General features: G+C 35.9%; 3 protein-coding genes across 6 annotated transcripts in view; 2 read left to right on the forward strand and 1 right to left on the reverse strand.

Moving 5' to 3' along the window:
- serpin-2 (serine protease inhibitor 2) overlaps nucleotides 1-1,346 on the forward strand; it is a 95,974-nt gene extending 94,628 nt beyond the window's left edge. Inside the window, exon 10 of the mRNA XM_062672320.1 lies at nucleotides 1,337-1,346. The gene's annotated coding sequence lies outside the window, so the exon portion shown is untranslated. The remainder of the gene's footprint in view (nucleotides 1-1,336) is intronic.
- On the reverse strand, nucleotides 419-5,267 carry LOC101737402 (presenilins-associated rhomboid-like protein, mitochondrial). 2 transcript variants are annotated; one of them, XM_004928462.5, is made up of 9 exons: nucleotides 5,074-5,267; nucleotides 4,820-5,006; nucleotides 4,631-4,744; nucleotides 3,754-3,919; nucleotides 3,491-3,586; nucleotides 3,056-3,180; nucleotides 2,719-2,820; nucleotides 1,970-2,067; nucleotides 419-739 (listed from the first exon to the last, which is right to left on the reverse strand). In XM_004928462.5, exons 1-9 carry the CDS (start codon nucleotides 5,109-5,111, stop codon nucleotides 643-645), a joined length of 1,023 nt encoding a protein of 340 aa, XP_004928519.1. In that variant the 5' UTR covers nucleotides 5,112-5,267; the 3' UTR covers nucleotides 419-642. The 2 variants fall into 2 exon arrangements, with proteins under 2 accessions (XP_004928519.1, XP_012547994.1); XM_012692540.4 differs by having other exon boundaries at nucleotides 4,616-4,744; nucleotides 5,074-5,216.
- On the forward strand, nucleotides 4,639-14,630 carry LOC101737258 (sodium-dependent phosphate transporter 1-B). 3 transcript variants are annotated; one of them, XM_004928461.5, is made up of 11 exons: nucleotides 4,639-5,566; nucleotides 7,981-8,150; nucleotides 8,739-9,322; nucleotides 9,854-10,099; nucleotides 10,521-10,703; nucleotides 10,784-10,939; nucleotides 11,015-11,508; nucleotides 11,937-12,154; nucleotides 12,342-12,527; nucleotides 13,316-13,462; nucleotides 13,710-14,630. In XM_004928461.5, the coding sequence occupies exons 3-11, from the start codon at nucleotides 9,130-9,132 to the stop codon at nucleotides 13,798-13,800; spliced, it is 1,914 nt and encodes a 637-aa protein (XP_004928518.1). In that variant the 5' UTR covers nucleotides 4,639-5,566; nucleotides 7,981-8,150; nucleotides 8,739-9,129; the 3' UTR covers nucleotides 13,801-14,630. The 3 variants fall into 3 exon arrangements, with proteins under 3 accessions (XP_004928518.1, XP_062528526.1, XP_021205271.1); XM_062672542.1 differs by having other exon boundaries at nucleotides 5,429-5,566; nucleotides 7,981-8,089; XM_021349596.3 differs by lacking the exon at nucleotides 4,639-5,566 and having other exon boundaries at nucleotides 7,949-8,089.
- The last annotated feature ends 6,778 nt before the right edge of the window (nucleotides 14,631-21,408 follow it).

Below are 21,408 nucleotides of genomic sequence, written 5' to 3' on the forward strand. Positions count from 1 at the left end.
CGTCGCCTCTAAGAAGAGTAAATCTGATGTAAACAGATCATTTTATGCAATTTATTATTAAATTTCTGGTCTATTTTGTTGATTTACAATTAAAATTAGAGAGAGTTGAAATTGGTAGGTACTTGGTTGCTGAGAAAAGAATTCAAAGGTTTGAAATCGATGTGAGTATACTTCATGACGATAACCATTTACCATCAGGAGACCGTATGCTCATCTGCTTACACAGGGAATTAAAAAAAAGACTTCTGCTATATGTGGTAATTATAAAAGATAAGAACTGACCAGTTTCTCTATTGTTACTACAATTAATATTGTACGTTATCGTCACGTGGATCTTACTTATGCTGATATAAGAATCGTAGGTAGGTGGTACTTGGTGTAAAAAATCCCAGTCTAATTTTTAAAAAAATCAGTAATATTCGTTTTTTTTTTGTTTTCTTTATTATTATGAATTTTCGACAAAAACAAATTGCTGATAAATGAAATATAACATAATAATATTATAAATAATATAATAAAATAACAAATATAAATGAAAAGTTTCTATAATTTTTAACCATTGGTTCAATATAAACCGCCGTTGTTAACAACCGAATTATATTCATACTTTAAATGGCCATTTTCATTCTTGGCTTTTCTTCGCTACCTTCCGGGATCGCTTTTTCTAAAGTGGTGATAATACTGGAGGAATTTGTCTCTGTTACCCCATACGTGAGAATAACCCCATTGGCACCATATACTGAAAAATTATTTTGTTTTAATTAGTGTTCGTTTTAGTTGTAACTACAGTAAACTTTTTTGATACCCAACATTTTTTTATTGGAGTTTACTCCTTAAGAGTTGATTTCATTGAAAGCCGACTGTTGAATACGATAATTTAAGGTAGTAAATTGGAGTATTTTTTACAACAGTATACAAAAAGCGTTTTAAAAAAATATATCTTATTAACTGAATTAAAAGTTGTTACCCCCAACTAGAGTCAGTATTATTTGCGTAAGATGATTTATGCATAACTAGCTTTTGCCCGCGACTCCGTCCGCGTGGAATAGTTACTTGGCATAACGCTAAATTTTACCCCCCACTTCATTTACGTAGAAAGTGAAAATATTTTTGAATTATAGAATGTTAAGGAGCCATTTAAACCCCTTATTTTGAAACATTCTTTATTGGTGCTCCACTTGTATTGGTCTTACCGTGATGTTATAGCCTATAGCCTTTCTCAATAAATGGGCTATCTAACACTGAAAGAATTTTCAAATCGGACCAGTAGTTCCTGAGATTAGCGCGTTCAAACAAGCAAACTCTTCAGCTTTATAATATTTTTTAATGTGAAACATCTATAGCCGTACGTAAAACCGATTTCTGGCGTGGCGACGCATGCCGTGGCGACGCGTCGCCATTCGCAATCGACTGTGCGATCCTTTCCCACTCGATCCGGCGTTAAGCCATCTCTCTCGCTACACTGAGCTCGGATACCTATAGTGTATACTCCGTAGTATTATTTACTACAGTACACATAGCCTGTGTTTTACTTGAAAACAAATTATTTTTTCGTAATATTTTATTCTATCATTATGACGTATTTAGTTCCTATCACAAACTGTTCTTTTCTGCATATTACTTTTACAAAATAATGTCGATGTTTCACATCTGCCAAGCGTCCCGTGACGGCTCACATTTTTTTTATGTGTAATATTTGTCCTTTTTGCGTTTATTTGTCTCCTTGCCGTTATTTCGTATATTCAATCACAATCGCACTTAAAGAATAAACGCCAATAGCGCGTCGAACATGACGCACACAATTTAATTAAATTTACAACTACACTACATTAGACTTGTTAAAATAAATCACACTTTGCGACATGCACAAAAGCGAACATGGCCAAAGAGATTTCATACAGTATCGTCTACAAATACTATTTAATATGAACATAAATTCTTAACCTTCATACTTGTGCATTTTACTCACATTCCAAATATAGCTCCACCAAGATGAGCAGCATGATCAAAGAACTTCCAACCCAAGACAACACCAGCCAGATCTATTCCCATTATAACTTTGATTGCCTGTAATTTCGTATTACATAATAACTTATCATTGATACATTTATTTACTGGTGGTAGGACCTCTTGTTAGTCCGCACGGGTAGGTACCACCGCCCTGCATATTTCTGCCGTGAAGCAGTAATGCGTTTCGGTTTGAAGGGCGGGGCAGCCGTTATACCTATACTGAGACCTTAGAACTTATATATCAAGGTGGGTGGTTGTAGTTGTCTATGGGCTCCAATAACCACTTAACACCAAGTGGGCTGTGAGCTAGTCCACCCATATATGCAACAAAAAAAAATCGGGATGTATTGACAAAGAAGTTTAATTGTATATAATGTAACAATAAAAATCTGATGGGGGATGGTATTATTACTAACATATAGTGGTAGGGTCGTTGCTATCGGTTAGAAGGCGGTCGTCTATGCTATCATACATTTGAAATTTAAAAGCAAAAATGCAGCACCAACAGTAGCTGTTGGTTGTTCTTGTAATGTTTTTCAGTTAATAATTCTACAAGGGCTTCGGTTGTACTCGTAGCAAGAACAGGTATAGTGCAGAAAAAAACATTTTCTTCATTGTAGGGACAAGAAATTTTAGAAAGTGATTTATACTTGCAACACCTCAAATGTTGCAGTCATAATCTTACCTATATGAAATTATAATACTCACAGAACCAGCCGCAAAAGTGTACATTGGTAAAAATATGATGCTTAGTTTTGTGTCGGGGTATTGCATACACACATAAGACAGCACTGACATGATTGCACCAGACTAAAAATAAAGTTAATTATGATATGTTATTTGTTAGTAATAGTTTAATAAAAGTTTTAATAATCTACATCACATAAAAGTTCATATCTTTGAACTATTAAATAGAAATAATTAAGTTTACATCTCAGAAAGTAGTACTTGTACTGTATTTACAGATATTGGGAATGCCCAGTATATTAATCCTGGCATTTAAAAAAAAAGTAATTTATTGAGAAACTTTAATTATTTAACTTACTGCTCCAAGGCTTAATCCTGGTTGATTTAGCATAACCTTGTAAAGAAAACTAGCAAAACTGCTTATGACACCGGCACTGAGATACATGGCTGTAAATTGTTCTTTGCCCATTGAAGATAAAGCAGCTGTGAACAAAATAATCTTATATGTTCCAATACATATCTTTTTTTTGCACGCAAACAACAACAACAACAAAACATTAAAATTTCACAACATTAAGTTTCACACAGACATTGCACGGGAAATATGACCAAATTATGCAATTGAATTTACAACAGACAACATAGGCGTACTATATTTTTCATCAATGACATAAATACACAGGCAAACTTTTAATAATTAGGAAGTTAATGAGCCATGCTAATTTTTACCCATAGAGTATACGAGAGTAGCACGAGTATAGTATGTAAGCAAAAATACTTTGATTGCACTTACCAGGCATGAAACTATAAAGAACATACATATTGGCAGCCAGGTGCAATGGTGAATAATGGCTGAATGTTGAAAGAACCATCGGAAGACATACTGCACCTAAAGAAATGTTTACAACACTAATTATCATATTTTCATCCAATAAATTTTTTTATAGTCAATTTGTGTAAATGTCTAAATATGAATACTATATGTACTGGAAAAGTGCAAGAGTATCACAGTAGATGTTGGATTTGGACTTAACCAAATATAGGAAAGTTACTTACCTCCTGAAGGATTGGAACAGAAGTATTTGACCATAAAAGGCTGTAGAGCTCTAATGCGCCATGCTCCAAATACTAGTAAGTTAGCAGCTAAAATTGGATAAAACACCTTCTCATTATCCCGTAGTGAGTTCCACCATTTTTTCAATGGACCAGGCTCTGATTTACTCTGTAATTGTTTATTTATTTTTATTATTATGATGTAGGTCTATGCAGTTTACTAAGTTTTACGTTGATGTGAGTAAAATTTACATTGCTATACACTTCTTTTCTCATCTTCTGATCATAGCCTGATAAACTATTATCATCTGTAGCCTAGCAAATGTTATGCCATTTACCTATGAATTTATTTTAAAATGAGAAAATTAAACCAGAGTAATGTTTGTTATTTAAAGTAACAATATGAATTTATATTGTCTTATGAACAAGTTTTTTCAATAATGGTTGAATTCTGTTAAATTAAGTAACTGTAGATAAACAAAAAAAAAATACTTTGAAATCCTTCCATAAAGTAATCTCTAAGCTCTAATCTCTAAATAGTATAACAATAAATTATATCCTCCTTCAATCTAAAATTATAATAATCGTTGATTTGTTTTATTCACATATGTGTTATTTATTATTTATTAATGTTCTATTTTATCCTCATAGTAAATTTTATATGAGAATTAAAAAAAATGTCTTAGAAAAAAGGTGTTAGCAGAAGTTAGCCCAGTTGTTTATGTAAGCTAGAGTGAGAAAAGATTCTTAGTGATTGAAAACTAGAGCCGTTACTAATATGTCGTTTTTTTTTTTAATAATTGCTTCACAAAATACCTTTAAAACATTGTTACCATTGTGCAACACACATTTACTAGTAACTTACAAAATGATGTAATACTTTTTTTTGTTGTGCAGTCAGCCACGTTCCTGGTCTTCGTAGTAGTGAAGAAGCGTGAACCCGTAGATTCTCATATTCCCATATTACACAGCCTAGTAAACTGGCTGCTGAGACCTGCAAGTTTTTAATTAGATTTACTGTTGTAGTTTCCTATTATACTAGCGAATTGTTCTTTTCACCAATACTTACTCCCACAGTAAAAATAAGCGGTTTCACTAATCCTTTCGCATGTAACGGGCCAGTTTCAATATGTAGATTTTCCAAAGGGTCAGGTTTCAGAGCTTGCCGCGAACCTCTTTTTGAATTGTGAAATGAATTACGGATCAATCGACCGTTCTTAGGTGGAAGCCAAACTTGATTGAATAGTGGTGGTTTGCTAAAATGGATCTTTAGTCAAATAACAATTATGTATACCAAATAATTCTTATTTCTAGAGCTCGTACCAAATATTTGCGGAAACATTTAAAGTTCTAGAAAACATTATTTACTTTATTTTAATTCAAATATTACATTATTTATATCAGATAAGTATATTTTTAATGTACTTGTAGATATTAATTAAATAATAAATTTACAAAACGAAAAAAGAAGGAAATTTGAAAATAAAATCCTTGTTTCTTTTTCCTTCAGTCGCACTGTCAGATATATGACAGATATGTGACAATTTAAATAAAAGGAATAATGGCATACTGCCAATCTTATATATTTTTTTGTATGATGAAATAATGTAGTCTTCCTATTTACACAATGAATCTCATCATTTCTCCACCGTGAGAGATTCGGTTTAAGTTTCAATTACATTGGGACCATGGATATGGATATATAACAGAACGCACATGCACTTCTCATGACAGAGTGGCAAGATACGAAGATATAATAAATACTAAAGATAGTACATGCTCGCAAAATCGGTTGGCAGCAAAGCTAAATATATTGGTAGGTATATTATGTGATAAGTTCATATTAAATATATGTTATGTAATAAATATGCTGGGATTCAAATCTAGCAGGCAGGTGCTATTTTTTCTAATGTGTTAAAGCACGACTTCTACTGTTCTACTAAGAAGGAATAACATTCTGTATTAATAACAAAAATGCCTATCACTGTCTACCCATTTTCGATAGGCAGCAGTATATTAGTCGCGCAGTAAGCACATATTTCATTAGAAAAATTAGCACCTGCCTGCGAGATTTGATCTATTAAATATCATCTATTATATTATGGAATTTATAACAAGATCAAAAAAATTAATTCAAATTTGTATGCTTTGTGTGTATTTGTATGCTTTGCTTCCCAAGGGAAGCTGTTCCAACTTACGTGATTGTGATAAATTTGAGTTAACTTTTACAGTATCGAGTTATACCTAATACTTGCACTAAGCACACATGTAGGCCTAATTCATATATTTAAAAAAGTTTGTTAGGAAAGGATGGACAGGAAATAGCCATAGTACCTACTAGTAGCACAGTCGGACAGACTTTAAATATACTGTCATTTAAGATTCTCTTGCTTTTAAATGTAAATTACTGTACTGTAACTGTAAAATACGTGTAACTCCCTCCTCCCCCAGCCGCATTCCTCATGTCTCAGGGTCGTGACCATCTTCCATTATCCTTCTTGGGATGATGTTTCGCCATCTTCCCCTGTTCTCGCCGGTATGTATGGCATCGTAGACTGTGGTATCCAGAGTGGTGCGGATTTGGTCGAACCAGTGCATCAGATTGCCTGCAATCGTTTGGATATTGAGCTGTCTTAAAATGGATGCGTTAGTCCGATATGATGTTCACGGGATTCGTAGCATCTTCCTCCAGCAACACATCTCGAAGGCGCCAATATGGCGGCGATCAGCTGATTTCATAGTTCAAGTCTCAGCACCATAGAGAAGGAATGAGAACACCAGAGTTCGAACAAGTCTCATTTTGGTTTTAAGAGATATTTTTTATCTCTCCATGTTCTATGGAGCTGAGACATGGCACTCTTTGCTATGCCTATGCGCCGTCTAACATCACCCTCACAAGATCCGTTGCTGCAGATATTAGCGCCCAAATAGATAAAAGTCCTCCAGTTTCTGTAGGTTGAGCGTGCCATTTGGTTCCCTCGATCTATCACCATTATCTTTGGCTTCGACTTGTTTATGGTGAGGCCTAAGCGGCTGCTTACGCTTTCGTTTTTCTCCAAGAGTATATCCATCTGGAACTCACTAGCGGCCCCTAGAGTTGTGTTTTCGGCGTACCGATGGTTTGTGATTTTGGATCTACCGACGCATACACCACCACTCCAGTCGTCGAGAGTTTGTCTCATGATATATACACCGTAGGCACTAAAGAGAATGGGCGAGAGAATATAGCCCTGGCGTACCCCCTTTCCGAAACAGAATGATTTGGACATACTCTGATCTATTCTCCCAGAATACAGGCCGTGAGGCATGGCAATTAGGTGTTTTGGGACACCTATTTCAGCCAACAGCCTCCACAAGGACCTCCAATTCACAAAGTCGAAAGCCTTACTGTAGTTCACAAAACACAATATGACCGGCGTTTATGTAACCAGGGTTAAGTAATAATACAGGGCAGCCATCAAAACTCAGTATAAACTAGTCAAGTTTTTAAATTTCAACGAGGATAAGGAAACCCTTATAAAATTGGTAGCTTCATAGAGGGTTTGCCAATTTCTCCAATAGTTATAGCTGTTTTCGATCTGTTGAACCGTAAATAAGACTGTTTTGATCACTACTAAAACGATAAAATTGAAAATTAGTTCTAGTAGAATCTGGAAACTTAAAGAAGGAGTGATGCTATAAGAAGGATCCGAGATACATATTTCGCAGATTTCCAGTGAGAAAGTTACCTATTTAACCAGGATAACCTTATTGTAACGAAAACACTTTTTACATATATTTTTCCAAGAATGTTTGTGATTGTTGCTATTATAGTTTGCTCTTGTGATCTTTTTATTTATTTTTCAAAAATTTTAATCAATTATAACTGACAATATGAGTTCTTGTAGAAGTTAAACTATTTTGGATTAATCTTCATAATTTGCTGCAATCAGTGTTTTATTACCAAGCAATATAATATCATACATGTGGTCATTACTAATTTACTGTTGAAAGTACAATACTTGCTTGCTGCGGCGTTAGCTTATGGTCAATTGTATGTATACTTTAATACGCGGAAATTATTACTTTCACTTATTTATGGAAAATGGAAAAAACTGAGAAAATTATCAACAAGTTTCTAATGTCCCTGTAAAAATCTGTCCGTACTTCGTAGTTATTTTATTTTTATACGTGGTTAGAACTACGGGGGAATTTTTATAGAACAAACAGTTTTATTGTGGAATTTTGTAGGGGTTGGATACTTGGAGACACCCTATTTTGCGCATGCTCTATTCATACAAAGGCCCGGTGGACCCCTTCGGCCCCTCGTCAACTTCAGTATACCGCTTAGACATTCAAGGTGAGAGACCCGTTCGTTTGCAAACAAAATTAAGGACTACAATATCCTATCTCCGTTAAAAGTAAGTTCAGTTTTCTTATTAGAATTATTTCTAAAACTTACGATCTGATTAATTGGCGTTGACTTTTATTAACGAGTTGCGACATAAACTCCACGAGGTAAAAATAATTTGCCTTGACTTGTCAACCGTTTTTATGTTTATTTTAGACGTTAAAGTGTCTAATAGGTTGCTGCCATCAAATGAACGATATATTTTTGAAACTAGATAACAACGCAAGTTGATACTTACGTACCCCTTCGAGATTTTACCTCTAATGATTCTAGACTTAGTTTGTCAAATGGCGTCTTCGGAATTCTCGGCTAAATCGATATCGAGCCATGTGGTATTTTGCCGGTCATTACAAGAATGTAAAAATTAACTAAATTCCTAAAAGTTAAAGATCAGCTTTTTTAGTTAAACAAATTGTAACATCGTCATGCGATTCTCTAAATAAACATTATAAAACATAAAAATTACTTACATTGCTGTTTTCTAGTGTTTGAATACTGCATTGGTACATACCGGACACGTTTTAGTTCCGTTTATTGAAATAAATTTTGAGAACAATTTTTAAAATGTATTTATTGTATGTGATGTATTTCTTTTCAGAAATGATGATAACACAGTTTCCAAGACCAAGCCTACTTTCCGAAAGACTTTTAAAACATCAAACCTTGTGACGCAAACCGATTTAAATCGTATTTATTTCCATGTTGATTTCAACTTTTGTGAAATTGCTTTTACATCAGCATCTGTTTAACTTATAATTATTAAGTACGTAATTACAATCTATCTGCCATAATTTATATGTATTTACTTTGGAATAAAGTATATTTTCCAGATATTCCAAACTCGAATTCCGTTGGATTGTTATATTTAATAGTGGTGAATTTTAAGCAAAGCTTATTGTTAAAGTCAAGGTGCTATCGAAAATCATGTTAATTTTGAAATTTATGTGACTATAATGAATTTCTAAGGATAAAATAAAATAAAGGTCATTATGGAACCGTACTCGAACGATTTATTATGGTTGGTCGTAAGTGGGTTTGTAGTTGCTTTCATTTTGGCATTTGGCATCGGTGCGAACGACGTGGCAAACTCTTTTGGGACCAGTGTAGGTTCAAAGGTGTTGACTCTTACTCAAGCTTGTATTCTGGCTACCATTTTTGAAATTGCCGGAGCTGTACTCATTGGTAAGCTACCATATTTGTACACAATATCTATTTAATATACAAATAAACTCTAGTAATGAAACCTTTTAAAAAATAACGATGATTATTTTCCCATCTTTTGCATTGGAATCCCTTTTCTTAAAATCGATAACAACGTTCTGTTTTTTTTTTATTGCTTATGTGTGTGGACGAGCCACAGCCCACCGGATGTTAAGTGGTTACTGGATCCCATAGACATCTACAACGTAAATGCCCCACATACCTTGAGATATAAGTTCTAAGGTCTCAGAATAGTCACAACGGCTGCCCCACCCTTCAAACCGAAACGCATTTCTGCTTCAGGGCAGAAATAGGCGGGGTGGTGGTACCTACCCGTGCGGACTCACAAGAAGTCCTACCACCAGTAATTACGCAAATTATAATTATGATATCGTACACTTATCCGTTTGTGAGGTTTTAGGTGTGGGTCATTTTCATTTGGCTTAGATATTTTTGTTTCTAAATATTATTATATTATAGTGTTTTGTATATTAACGTGATCGTTAATTTCAGGATATAAAGTTTCGGATACTATGCGGAAGGGTATACTTGATGTATCATTATACGCGGATGGCGGCGAGAAGCTTCTTGCGGCCGGGTGTTTGGCTGCTCTTATAGCCGGGGCGACTTGGCTTATTCTTGCTACCGCTCTACGATTACCCGTATCCGGGACACATTCCGTAGTCGGCGCTACAGTAGGGTTCACTCTTACTGCGAAGGGACCCATCGGAGTACGCTGGTCTACCTTAGGAGCGATTGGTTGGTTCAAATAATGACTCATCGATTCAAATGTTTCTCTGTATTCATGATACGTTTTTATTTGTGCATAGTCTAAAAAACATATTAAAATTTCTAAAAAATAACTAGTTTTATCTTGTTATTATGACGACCTGTAAAAACAGACAAAAAAAAACAAATTAATAGATAAAACAAATGCCGCTAATTTTTTGCATCCATTATTATCGTCAGTTAATTAATACAGTTTGACAAATACGATTTTGAATTGACCGTCTGAAAATTTTATGAATGTGGTTTTTTAACGTACAGTTTTTCGAAGTCTTCGGTTTGCATATTATCAGAAACTGATAATCCATAGGAGTGAGTAGACCGATCTGCAATTTGAAATGCAAACAATCCAAGCTAATTACTTATTCTCAATAATAATAATTTATATTTTTAGTGTTATCGTGGTTTATATCTCCGGTACTAAGTGGAACGGCGTCGGCGCTTCTTTTCTGGCTAGTTCGCCGGTTCATTCTGCGTGCTCCACAACCCTTGAAAGCAGGTCTGCGAGCATTGCCTTTCTTCTATGGTGCCACAATAGCTGTCAACGTAATTAGCGTTGTGCTCGATGGGCCGAAGTGTAAATATTATTTTACTATTTACATCCAATTTCATTGAGATGAGTTATAAATATAAATATCCCAGAAATATTGTTTTCAGTGCTTGCTATGGATGCAATTCCATTGTGGATTGCTTTGACCGGGTCCATCACATTGGGATTGGTGGTCGCCATTTGCGTACGTTTGTTTCTTGTACCTTACTACCGACGTGAGCTTGTTCAACCACCAGTCAACTTTTCCATGGGACTATCTAACGGTACTTTGAACAACGATGGTAATTATGTTTAAAATAAGTAATTAAATTTTATGAAAACATACCTGATTATTGCAGAAACAACACCGGTTAATACTCCGACGCATTCCAATAAAAACAATGTACCGCAAAGACCTACGTCTTTGATATCTGAAGATGGGAAAGTTCTGGAAGTGATTACTGAAAGTGCTGAAATGGTCACATTAAGTGATATTGATAAAATGTCAGTGGACGTCCGCGGGATGAATGCGAGGAATCGTGCTCTCTTGGCCACCATGGATGATTGCAGTGTTTTATCTAGGAGCCTAAGTCCACCCAATAAGTCTCGGCTGCAACTTATTGATGCAGATCCACAAATTAATACTCTGAAATATATTGATGAGACTATAAGCTGTTGCAAGAGCTTAGATTCAGCTCAGCTAGCTGGAATGGGTGAGAGTTATGATTCTAAAAATGGTTTCTTGGGGGGATCGTGTGATACTATCGCTCGAGGAGATTTTGATCGACTGGCTGTTACACGAGCGCTTCCTGGTAACGTTGACTTCGATACACCACCTCCTCGGATCGAGAAGGTAATTAAGATAACATTTTGACCTAGCCACACTTAAGATTTAGATGAAGTTTATAGTTATTTTTAAAGTTATGTTTAAAAACTGCCTTTCTAATAATTGCGTGTCCCAAAATTGTAATTGCGGAACTACCTGGTGGTAGGACCTCTTGTGAGTCCGTTCGGGTAGGTACCACCGCCTTGCCTATTCCTGCCGTGAAGCAGTAATGCGTTTCGATTTGAAGGGTGGGGCAGCCGTTGTAACTATACTTGAGACCTTAGAACTTATATCTTAATGTGGGTAGCGCATTTACATTGTAGATGTCTATGGGCTCCAATAACCACTTAACACCAGGTGGGCTGTGGGCTCTTCCACCCATCTAAGCAATAAAAAAAAAACCTTAACTAACTAGAGCTCTAAGCAAAGCTGGTTTTATAAATTGTTTTTTTTAGGCCCCGAGCGGTGGTAGCGCTTGGAGTATCGAGCGAGAGAGTAAGCGATTACCTGCCATCACGCCCAACTCGAGCGCAGCGCCCTTATTGCGAGCGACGTCGCCGCCCCCGCCACCGCCACAGCCACACCCTCAGGATGAAACGCTACGGCTGTTCTCTTTTTTGCAAGTACTTACTGCAACATTTGGCTCATTCGCACACGGAGGAAACGACGTAAGGTATGTGCATTTTTACAAGCTTCATCCGGATTAGTTCGATTATGATGACAGGCCGCTCGAGAGTAGCTCCAAATGTGGGTCTCTTTATTAAAAATTTCGTAAACATTATAACTTCCAGCGAGAATTGACCCACTTCGATTATTAATAATACATAGGTAATAAAACAAATAGTAAAATTATTTTCCAGTAATGCTATCGGGCCGCTGGTGGCTTTATGGCTGGTTTATTCAGAAGGCGGAGCGCACGCTCGAGCAGAGACTCCACTTGCGATCCTCGTGTTTGGAGGCGTCGGTATTGCGCTCGGCCTCTGGCTCTGGGGTCGTCGGGTAATACGCACCGTAGGAGAAGACCTAACTAGTATCACTCCAGATACGTACGTAACAAGACAATCACTTTGAAAAATATTTATCGTCAATACAAGCTTAAGCTCGGATATCATGATACCAATATTTTTGAGCATTTCCTCCTTTTTTTTTATTTATTACAAGAGGCCCGCTCCGGCTCCGCTCGGGTCTTTAACAAAAATTTGAACGATATTTGACGGTGTTTAATTTTTGTAAATAAAAGAACATTTATTGCGGCATAACTATAACTAGATGATGACCGGTTTTTTTTGATAACGCCATCTTGTTGTGTCTTTAAAGCGGTTAGTTGCCCTCAATTAAGAGAAATAGTATTATTATTCGCCAATAGATGTCGGGAAGAGTTGATTATTGAAAACACGAATAAAACAACATTTTCTGAAAATAAACCGTAGCTAGCTTGATTTATCGCCCCCGAAATCCCTTGTATACTAAATTTTATGAAAATCGTTGGAGCCGTTTCCGAGATTCAGATTATATATATATTAATATACAGGAATTGCTCGTCTATAGGTATAAGATAGTTAGACATGTGCTGTCTCGACATTTTTTGTAAACAAGAATGTGTTCTACTTACAAAGTCGTAGTACATTATTTTATTCTATCATCAATAGTTTTCGCAGCGCACGCGATGTAAAGCATATTTCAGGTAATTTTTTTACACCTTGGGTTACATTAATGGAGTTTTAGTAGCCTATTCAATACAAACAAACAAAAAAATCTTTCCTCTTTATAATATTATATTTATTATAATCTGAAGAAAATAAATTTGACAGACTGCTTTTGTTGTGATTTGCAGTGGTTTTACTATAGAGCTGGGCGCAGCGTTGACCGTCCTGGTGGCTAGCAAAGCAGGTTTACCAGTCTCTACAACTCATTGCAAAGTCGGCTCCGTTGTATGTGTTGGATATTTTTCTCAAAAATCTGTTGACTGGACACTGTTTAGGTGTGTTTTTCTGTAATCTAGTATATATTATATATAGTTTTTTAAGACAGATATGTTTTTAGATATAGATTTTTTTAGAGATAGATAGAGATATTTTTTAAGGGCATTCTGTAATTTTTCTAGCCCCTTTTCTAAATAAACAATATTTCAATAGGTACGATATAATTGTAATAGTATTTTAAAAAAAAAGAGGAAAAATATAGAAAACAGAGCTTCAAAAAATTAATCGTCATTCATTTATTTACAGGAATATCATTTTTGCGTGGGTGGTAACCCTACCAGTTGTTGCTGCGGTGGCGTCACTGTCAATGTTGGCGCTTGAAGCGTTCGTCGTTTAAAAAAGAAAAAAAACAACAATAATATCACCATATTATTACTGTTCTCCAGTAGTTCACATATTATATTTAGCGTATTAATTTCTAATTTAAATCAGCAAAGATTCCTAGATTTTTTCAACACTGAAATTGATTTGATGTTAATGCTTAAATCTTATTAGTACGTATATAACTATTGAGTAGGTTATGTTTAGATTTTCAAATAGGGAAATTTGCACATACGCATTCTACAATAGATTCCATAGTTTATTTATCTTAGTATTCTCCTAATTTCTTTCTAACTTGTTTTAAATTAAAAATCACTGTTAATGTTACTTAACTCTTGAGCCTGTGTTTGAAGTAGCTGCTGGTTTTACATACAGTATCTAGATTATCTAGATTTCTGATCGTGGGTTTTCTCCATATTTGATATTTATGACTTAACGTTTTTCAATTCAAAACTAATTAAAAAAAATTTTTGAAAATTGTAGCCAGTTAATTAGTATACCTACAAAGTATTTAAGATACTTTCAAGCATACCTACTAAACTTGGCCCATAATAATATTATTGAATCCTCACTAATCAACTAAAAAAAAAGCTTCAGCTGCATGAGAATTGAAAAACATTACGATATTGTCAATTTCAGGTGTTTGATCTTATTTACATTTAATTAAGAATTTAAAGAAAAAAGCGACTGGTTTTTGAGAGATTCCTATGTCTATATTCTGCCATTGGAAAGTAATGATGGAAATGTACTATTGCTGTTTGTACTTCGATCAATATATCATAAATTTGAAATTGAAAATTTGAATTGAATAATGAAAAAAATGTTGAATAAACATAGTTGGTATTTGCAGTGTTTTATTGTCTTTGGACACGGGCATACAAATTCACAGGGCACTCTTGTACGCCGCGCGGATTTAAAAATGTGTTTTTGCTCTTGTAGGTAATTCATAGCTAATCAATCCATTCAACTCTTTTCTTGAATAATGATCTACATTATTATTTAAAAGTTCAAAAGAGTCATAGAGGTAATATAATTAAAACTACTATTATGGTTCAATCTCACTTTTTGAAGTGAAACTTCTTTAAGCGCGTTGAGAGTAAAATTTTACTCGCGACAGATGCGGCTAGAGAGAAAAGTTACAATTAGGTTAGGACAAGCGAGAGTGAGAAAATAGACAGAGCGTCCCACGAACCACACGACCGTGGAGGGGGAATGGATAAAGCGACGTCGTTTCTCTTTTAAACACATTCTGTTTACGGACGCCGGCCACTAGATGGTTTGTTACTAGTTTCTCATTGCTCCTGTAGAGGGCAGTAACATATTAACTATCTTATATGTTATTTTTAATGAAGGATTTACAAAAAATATTTAGGTCTCATTTTAGGTCCCTTATTATACACATACAGATTGAGGACTGCATTCAAGCTGGAGAGAAAGATAAATGAAGGTTTCCTATACTTATGCATGCAGCTTTGCTTACAAAATAGTCTCGCAAATTTTTATTGTTTCTTGTTGAATGATGAATAGTACTTATAAGTAGATATTGTTATTATGAAATCCGTTGCCTATTTGTAAATGACACTCATAATAGTTATTGTTACCCAAACACAAAGTCAACTTCTTTTAAACCAAAATCAAAAGGGTTTCCATTCATAATCACATTTATATCGATCTATTTATATCTGTTACGGTAAATGTACACTCTTGGGAAATGTACATTTTTACCGTAAATGTGCAAATTTGTTGCAGTAAAAAAATATTTATTTAAATAAATAATAAAAAAGGCTTTAATAACGAAAATTATTTTAATATCTACTTTTACCGTAACATATCCACATCTCGCTAAAAGCGAAGTAAACACTATTTTCATCCTTAGCTAAATAGTATTACAGTATTTAGGCCCACTTAATATTATGTGCCTACCGGTCATAGAATAATTCTAACTGTAAATTTTAATGATATAGAATACCGACAGTTTCAAACCTTGAACTTTTTTTTTTATTGCTTAGATGGGTGAACGAGCTCACAGCCCACCTGGTGTTAAGTGGTTACTGGAGCCCATAGATATCTACGACGTAAATGCGCCACCCACCTTGAGATATAAGTTCTAAGATCTCAAGTATAGTCACAACGGTTGCCCCACCCTTCAAACCGAAACGAATTACAGCTTCACGGCAGAAATAGGCAGGGTAGTGGTACCTACCCGCGCGGACTCACAAGAGGTCCTACCACCAGTAATTACGCAAACTAAAACTTGCGGGTTTGCAGTAAAATATCAACTATAAGATATTCTGCTACAATTTTATTATTTATTGACATTTTTTTTCCTACCTATTCGTTGGTAGACTACGGGGCTATTCCAACTACGTCCGGACGGGTAGGTGAGCTCACGGGCTTAACTTGATTTATGACATTTCATCTATCTTATTACAACGCTATACCATGATTATCCCATCGCTTTACTGCTGTCCAAAAGTAATATTCTGCAATCTGCCTGATAGGTTATACACTTATTTACTTACGATATTAAAATTGGAAATCCTTCCTTTTTTCTGTAAAATCTTCCGCCAACGTTAATACTTAGCTGCTCTAATTTAAATCTGGTATCTACTGAGATAATAATTACGCCTTTAAGTTTGTGCTTAATTTAGTTAAATGTTTAGATTTTTTGTTTAAGAACATTGCGTCACACGTGTAGAAAACTTTCATAGGTTTTATGTTCTAATTCAAATTCTATATTTATAGAGATTCACGGTCAGTGGTTACATGTTTAAAATCCGGTTTTAATACGTCCCAGATATCCAACGCGTGGCGTTGTCTTGTTTTATTACATTATTTTTTAATAACTGCATGATAGTGTTAAATCATTCGGAAGTGTTCCAGGGCAAGTTTTGAATATCTATTTGCATTTAGCTTATATTTTAATGTGCTGCTATGATAATATTATGATTACGATGAAAGAATGACATTTTTATTTAAAAAAAAACATACTCGTATTTGGGTCAAAATGACATAAAAGGGTATGTGAAGCGCAGTTTCAAATTTGCGTTCCTATGTTGAAATGAAAACTTTACATATCAAAACTTATTTAAACTTATTTAGTAATAAAAATACTTTATTTATTTTATTTACCGTTAAAATAAAAATCCCATGAATGAAAAATATTGAGATAATACACATTCAGTCACCCTGCGACAAATGTCGCACCTCATCTGCTGCATTCAGTCAAACTTTATTATGATCTATTTAAAAGTACACATAGGTATATGTTGGAAAAACGAACTAATGTTCAGGGGCTTGGTGTTTAAGACCAGTGCATAGAGACCTTTCGTGCGGCTACGACTGTGTAACGGTTGCTAATCGTGATCACTTGTGAACCTAGCTTAATTTTATGACTGTCCTAGAACTGAAAATACATAAGGGTCTCGAACGTGCTTTATCTATCTAATATATAAAATTCTCGTGTCACAATGTTCGTTCCCATACTCCTCCGAAACCGCTTGACCGATTCTCATGAAATTTTTTATGCATATTCAGTAAGCCTGAGAATCGGCTACTATCTATTTTTCATACCCATAAGTGATCAGGGTTGTCCACCCCTAACAATTTTTTTTATTGGGACATTTTTGTTGTTATATTGAGGTATTATGTGGTTGAATGAGGTTTTGTTATTTTTATTATATATTCCCTCATCGTTCACAGAACTACATACCTCTTTCACTCATTTACCACATCCTTACACACTTACAATAAATTAGTTTTTTTTTCCACACTAGAAATTCCCTAGAAATCTTATATATGGCAAAACAATGTCGGCCGGGTCAGCTAGTATAAGTATATAAAAATGAATTGCTGTTCCTTAGTATCGATAAAACTCGAAAACGGCTGGACCGATTTGGCTAATTTTGGTCTTGAATTATTTGTCGATGTTCAGAAAAGGTTTGAAATGTAGATAAATATGAAAATTTTCGGAATTAAATAAAGTTAAGTCTTTTATTTATCGATTGAGGCACCACAAAGTCTGCCGGGTCAGCTAGTCATTTATAAAAAATAACAACATAAATAGAGGGTGTATTGGAAACGTTCCCGGATACTTATATACTCGGAATCGCTTTTATTACTGACATCATAGTACAGAAATATCGCTACCGAAAACATTTATTTTAATACGCTTTATTAGCTTCGCCTAATGTGTGTATGAATGTAACATAGTATTTGCAAGGGTGTTTATCCACTTAAAATATTAATGATAAAACTGTATGCTACTATAAGCATTATTATTATTTTTATTTATTATCTTATTAGGTAGAAAACATGGAAAACCATGGGAAAGGTGGACCTTTGGCCACAACGGTGTATCAAGTTCCTGCGATTGAGGTAGGTATTGTATATTCGGGAATATTACTTGGTTATTTGTCTGATCTATACAAATAAGTAGAAAAATAATGAAAAGAAAATGTTAAATTATTTTAAAAATGATTTTACAGTACCTACTTAGTATTATTATTTAAATGTATTATAAATACTTTATTAATTATATCAATTTGTAACATTTCATAACAGTAATGTCAAGGAGTTTTTATTAACTTCTAAGCAATGGGAAAAATTACTAAGCTTAAACGGGCAGTCAAGTTCGTATTGTATTAGGTAAATGGCTACCGCGGTGGAGTTCACAGACATCACACAAGGTGAAAACCTACGGCCATCTTGACACGTGACGTCTTCATATTCTATTTTTCAAACCGAAATTTATGAGCACTTCTCAGCAAAAAAGATGGGACAGTGGTATTTGATGACAGTGGGTTTATATACGTCCTATCATCAGTACTTGTAACAAAATATTAGGAGAGAGCGATAACTCAGTAATTTACCCTGTACGAATAAAAGATGATAGATGTACCTAGTAACTCTGCCCGAAGCCAGAGTCGCAGAAATCGAAGCAGCTATTCTCATGAAGGATCTTTTGAATATAATATAAATAAAAATATGTACCTAAATGAATAACTGGGATCATATTACGCACGGTCATCAGACCTTAAATTAGTATCCCTTGTGTTTTGGGTACCAGATACACACTTATAAACGTTTAAATATATGCTTAAATAGTTAATAAACACACAGACAAAGAACAAACAAATCTGTTCATCACACGAAAGTTTGTCCCATGTGGGAATCGAACCTACGACCCTTGGCGCAGCAGTCAAGAGCTCTAACTACTGCACTACCGCCTATATGACTGAATAATTTTTCAACTTATATAATTGCGTGCTTCTCGACGATTGTTGCAGAAGCCGTTATTGGGTCCGGGGAACACAGACACAATTTGCCCGTTTTGTCGAGCGTCCATTAGGAGTGCCATAAAGTACAGTATTACCTCGAAAACGCACATTGCCGCTGCTCTCTGGTGCTTGGTTTGGTATGGGAATGCAAATAATAATAACTCTAATATTATGTATTTCGAACCATTGCTTGTTTCGATATTCGAGTGCAAACACAATTAAAATAACTTTTATGGGTTAGTCTTGCGTTTGGGTGAAAAATGTTAAAAGAATCGTTAATGACTAGAAATTTGAAATGGCAGATACGATTTTAGTAAGCACAATATTCAAATATCGACGTAGAATAAATACATCGGGCGTCCCTGACCAAACTGGAAAGTATTCGAATTAGTCGAAAATAATAAAATTTATTTATGTAATAAACGTGAATAAATAGTAAAAATAGTTTTAATTATGGTTCGAACCAGGTCAAAAGTTCAGTCTTTTTGGTCAAAATTTTTAAATAATTTAATGTATTATTGCCAAGTATCATTTCACATTTTACTGTTTCCCGTTTCGCGGTAAGAGAAGTCGACGTCAGAATTCTTAGGTCTCTTATTGTTCTATCCAAGATTCAAAATAAATAGTCTTATTTTCGGGTTTCCTGAACCTCAACTTCAGTCTTTTCTTGTGGTTGCCACTGTGGATCCTGAGTCAACTTCCAGGAATGACTCTTGTGCGAGTCTAGAGCTGAAAATGAGTGACGGGCAAATATTTGATAGCATTTAAATTACACACTAAATTTACATAAAGTAACTTTAAAATAAATTTGCTGTTTTTTTTCAGTTGCCTCTGTTGCATGCCGTATGCGTCGGATACATGTAAAAACGTGGACCATTTTTGTCCAAATTGCCATAAATACATCGGAACTTACGCGAGGTAATTGTTCAAAAAGTATCTATCTATAAATCAAATAAATAATAGTGTACGCTTGAATGTTTTGTATTATTACAATTTAATTCATACTGTTATGTTTACTGTTGCAAAAAATAATTAAATAATTAAGATATTGTCTGATGCCGCAGGTGTTAATTCCGAAGCATTCTCGAAGCTAATAGCCAGACAGACTCGTGCTCATCATACGAGACTTCTTGTCGAACCGTTCGTTTCGATATCGAGTAGAGGGAACTCGTTCTCGTCCCCGTCATCTGACTGCCGGAGTCCCGCAAGGCTCCGCACTCTCCCCGTTACTATTTAGTTTGTATATCAACGATATACCCCGGTCTCCGGAGACCCATCTAGCGCTCTTCGCCGATGACACGGCTATCTACTACTCGTGTAGGAAGATGTCGTTGCTTCATCGGCGACTCCAGACCGCAGTAACCACCATGGGACAGTGGTTCCGGAAGTGGCGAATTGACATCAACCCCACGAAAAGCACAGCGGTGCTATTCAAAAGGGGTCGCCCTCCGAATACCACTTCGAACATCCCACTCCCCAATAGGCGCGTAAACACCTCCGCCGTTAGCCCCATCACTCTCTTTGACCAGCCCATACAGTGGGCCTCGAAGATCAAATACCTAGGCGTCACCCTCGACAGAGGGATGACATTCCGTCCCCACGTAAAAACGGTACGCGATCGCGCCGCGTTTATACTAGGACGACTCTACCCAATGCTTTGTAGACGAAGCAAACTGTCCCTCCGTAACAAGGTAACCCTCTACAAAACTTGCATACGCCCCGTCATGACGTATGCAAGCGTAGTGTTCGCTCACGCGGCCCGCACCAACTTGAAACCCCTTCAGGTTATACAATCCCGATTCTGCAGGATAGCCGTCGGAGCACCATGGTTCCAGAGGAACGTGGACCTCCACGATGACCTGGAGCTCGACCCCGTCAGTAAGTATCTACAGTCGGCATCGCTGCGCCACTTTGAGAAGGCGGCACGACATGAGAACCCTCTTGTCGTCGCCGCCGGAAACTACATACCCGATCCTGTAGACCGTTTGGTAAACCGTCGACGTCGCCCAAAGCACGTCATCACGGATCCTCCTGATCCATTAACGGTGCTTTTAGGCAATACAAGCACCGGTCACCGTCCTCGCCGAACCCGTCGCTTGCGACGAAGGGCTCGACGAGCGAATTAACCCACAGACACAGCCCACTGAGTTTCTCGCCGGATCTTCTCAGTGGGTCGCGCTTCCGATCCGGTGGTAGATTCTGCGAAGCACTGCTCTTGCTAGGGCGGTGTTAGCAATTCTCCGGTTTGAGCCCCGCGAGCTCACCTACACAAGCTAGGGTACGCTGAAATAGCCTCTCAAGGCTATCAGCATAGGTAGGAAAAAAAAAAAAAGAAAAAAAAAGAA

This window comes from Bombyx mori, chromosome 15 (assembly GCF_030269925.1).
Source record: "Bombyx mori chromosome 15, ASM3026992v2".
Taxonomy (NCBI): domain Eukaryota; kingdom Metazoa; phylum Arthropoda; class Insecta; order Lepidoptera; family Bombycidae; genus Bombyx; species Bombyx mori.

Excerpts from the sequence above, each read along its gene's own strand:
- LOC101737402 (XM_012692540.4), bottom strand. The coding sequence starts at position 5,111 with ATGTTTTCTAGAACTTTAAATGTTTCCGCAAATATTTG. Across the intron at positions 3,181-3,490 it reads TCTTTATAGTTTCATGCCTG|CTGCTTTATCTTCAATGGGC; the intron begins GTAAGTGCAATC and ends TTTTGTTCACAG. Across the intron at positions 740-1,969 it reads GGTGGAGCTATATTTGGAAT|TATATGGTGCCAATGGGGTT; the intron begins GTGAGTAAAATG and ends ATAATTTTTCAG.
- LOC101737258 (XM_004928461.5), top strand. The coding sequence starts at position 9,130 with ATGGAACCGTACTCGAACGATTTATTATGGTTGGTCGTAAGTGGGTTT. Across the intron at positions 9,323-9,853 it reads TGCCGGAGCTGTACTCATTG|GATATAAAGTTTCGGATACT; the intron begins GTAAGCTACCAT and ends CGTTAATTTCAG. Across the intron at positions 13,463-13,709 it reads GTTGACTGGACACTGTTTAG|GAATATCATTTTTGCGTGGG; the intron begins GTGTGTTTTTCT and ends ATTTATTTACAG.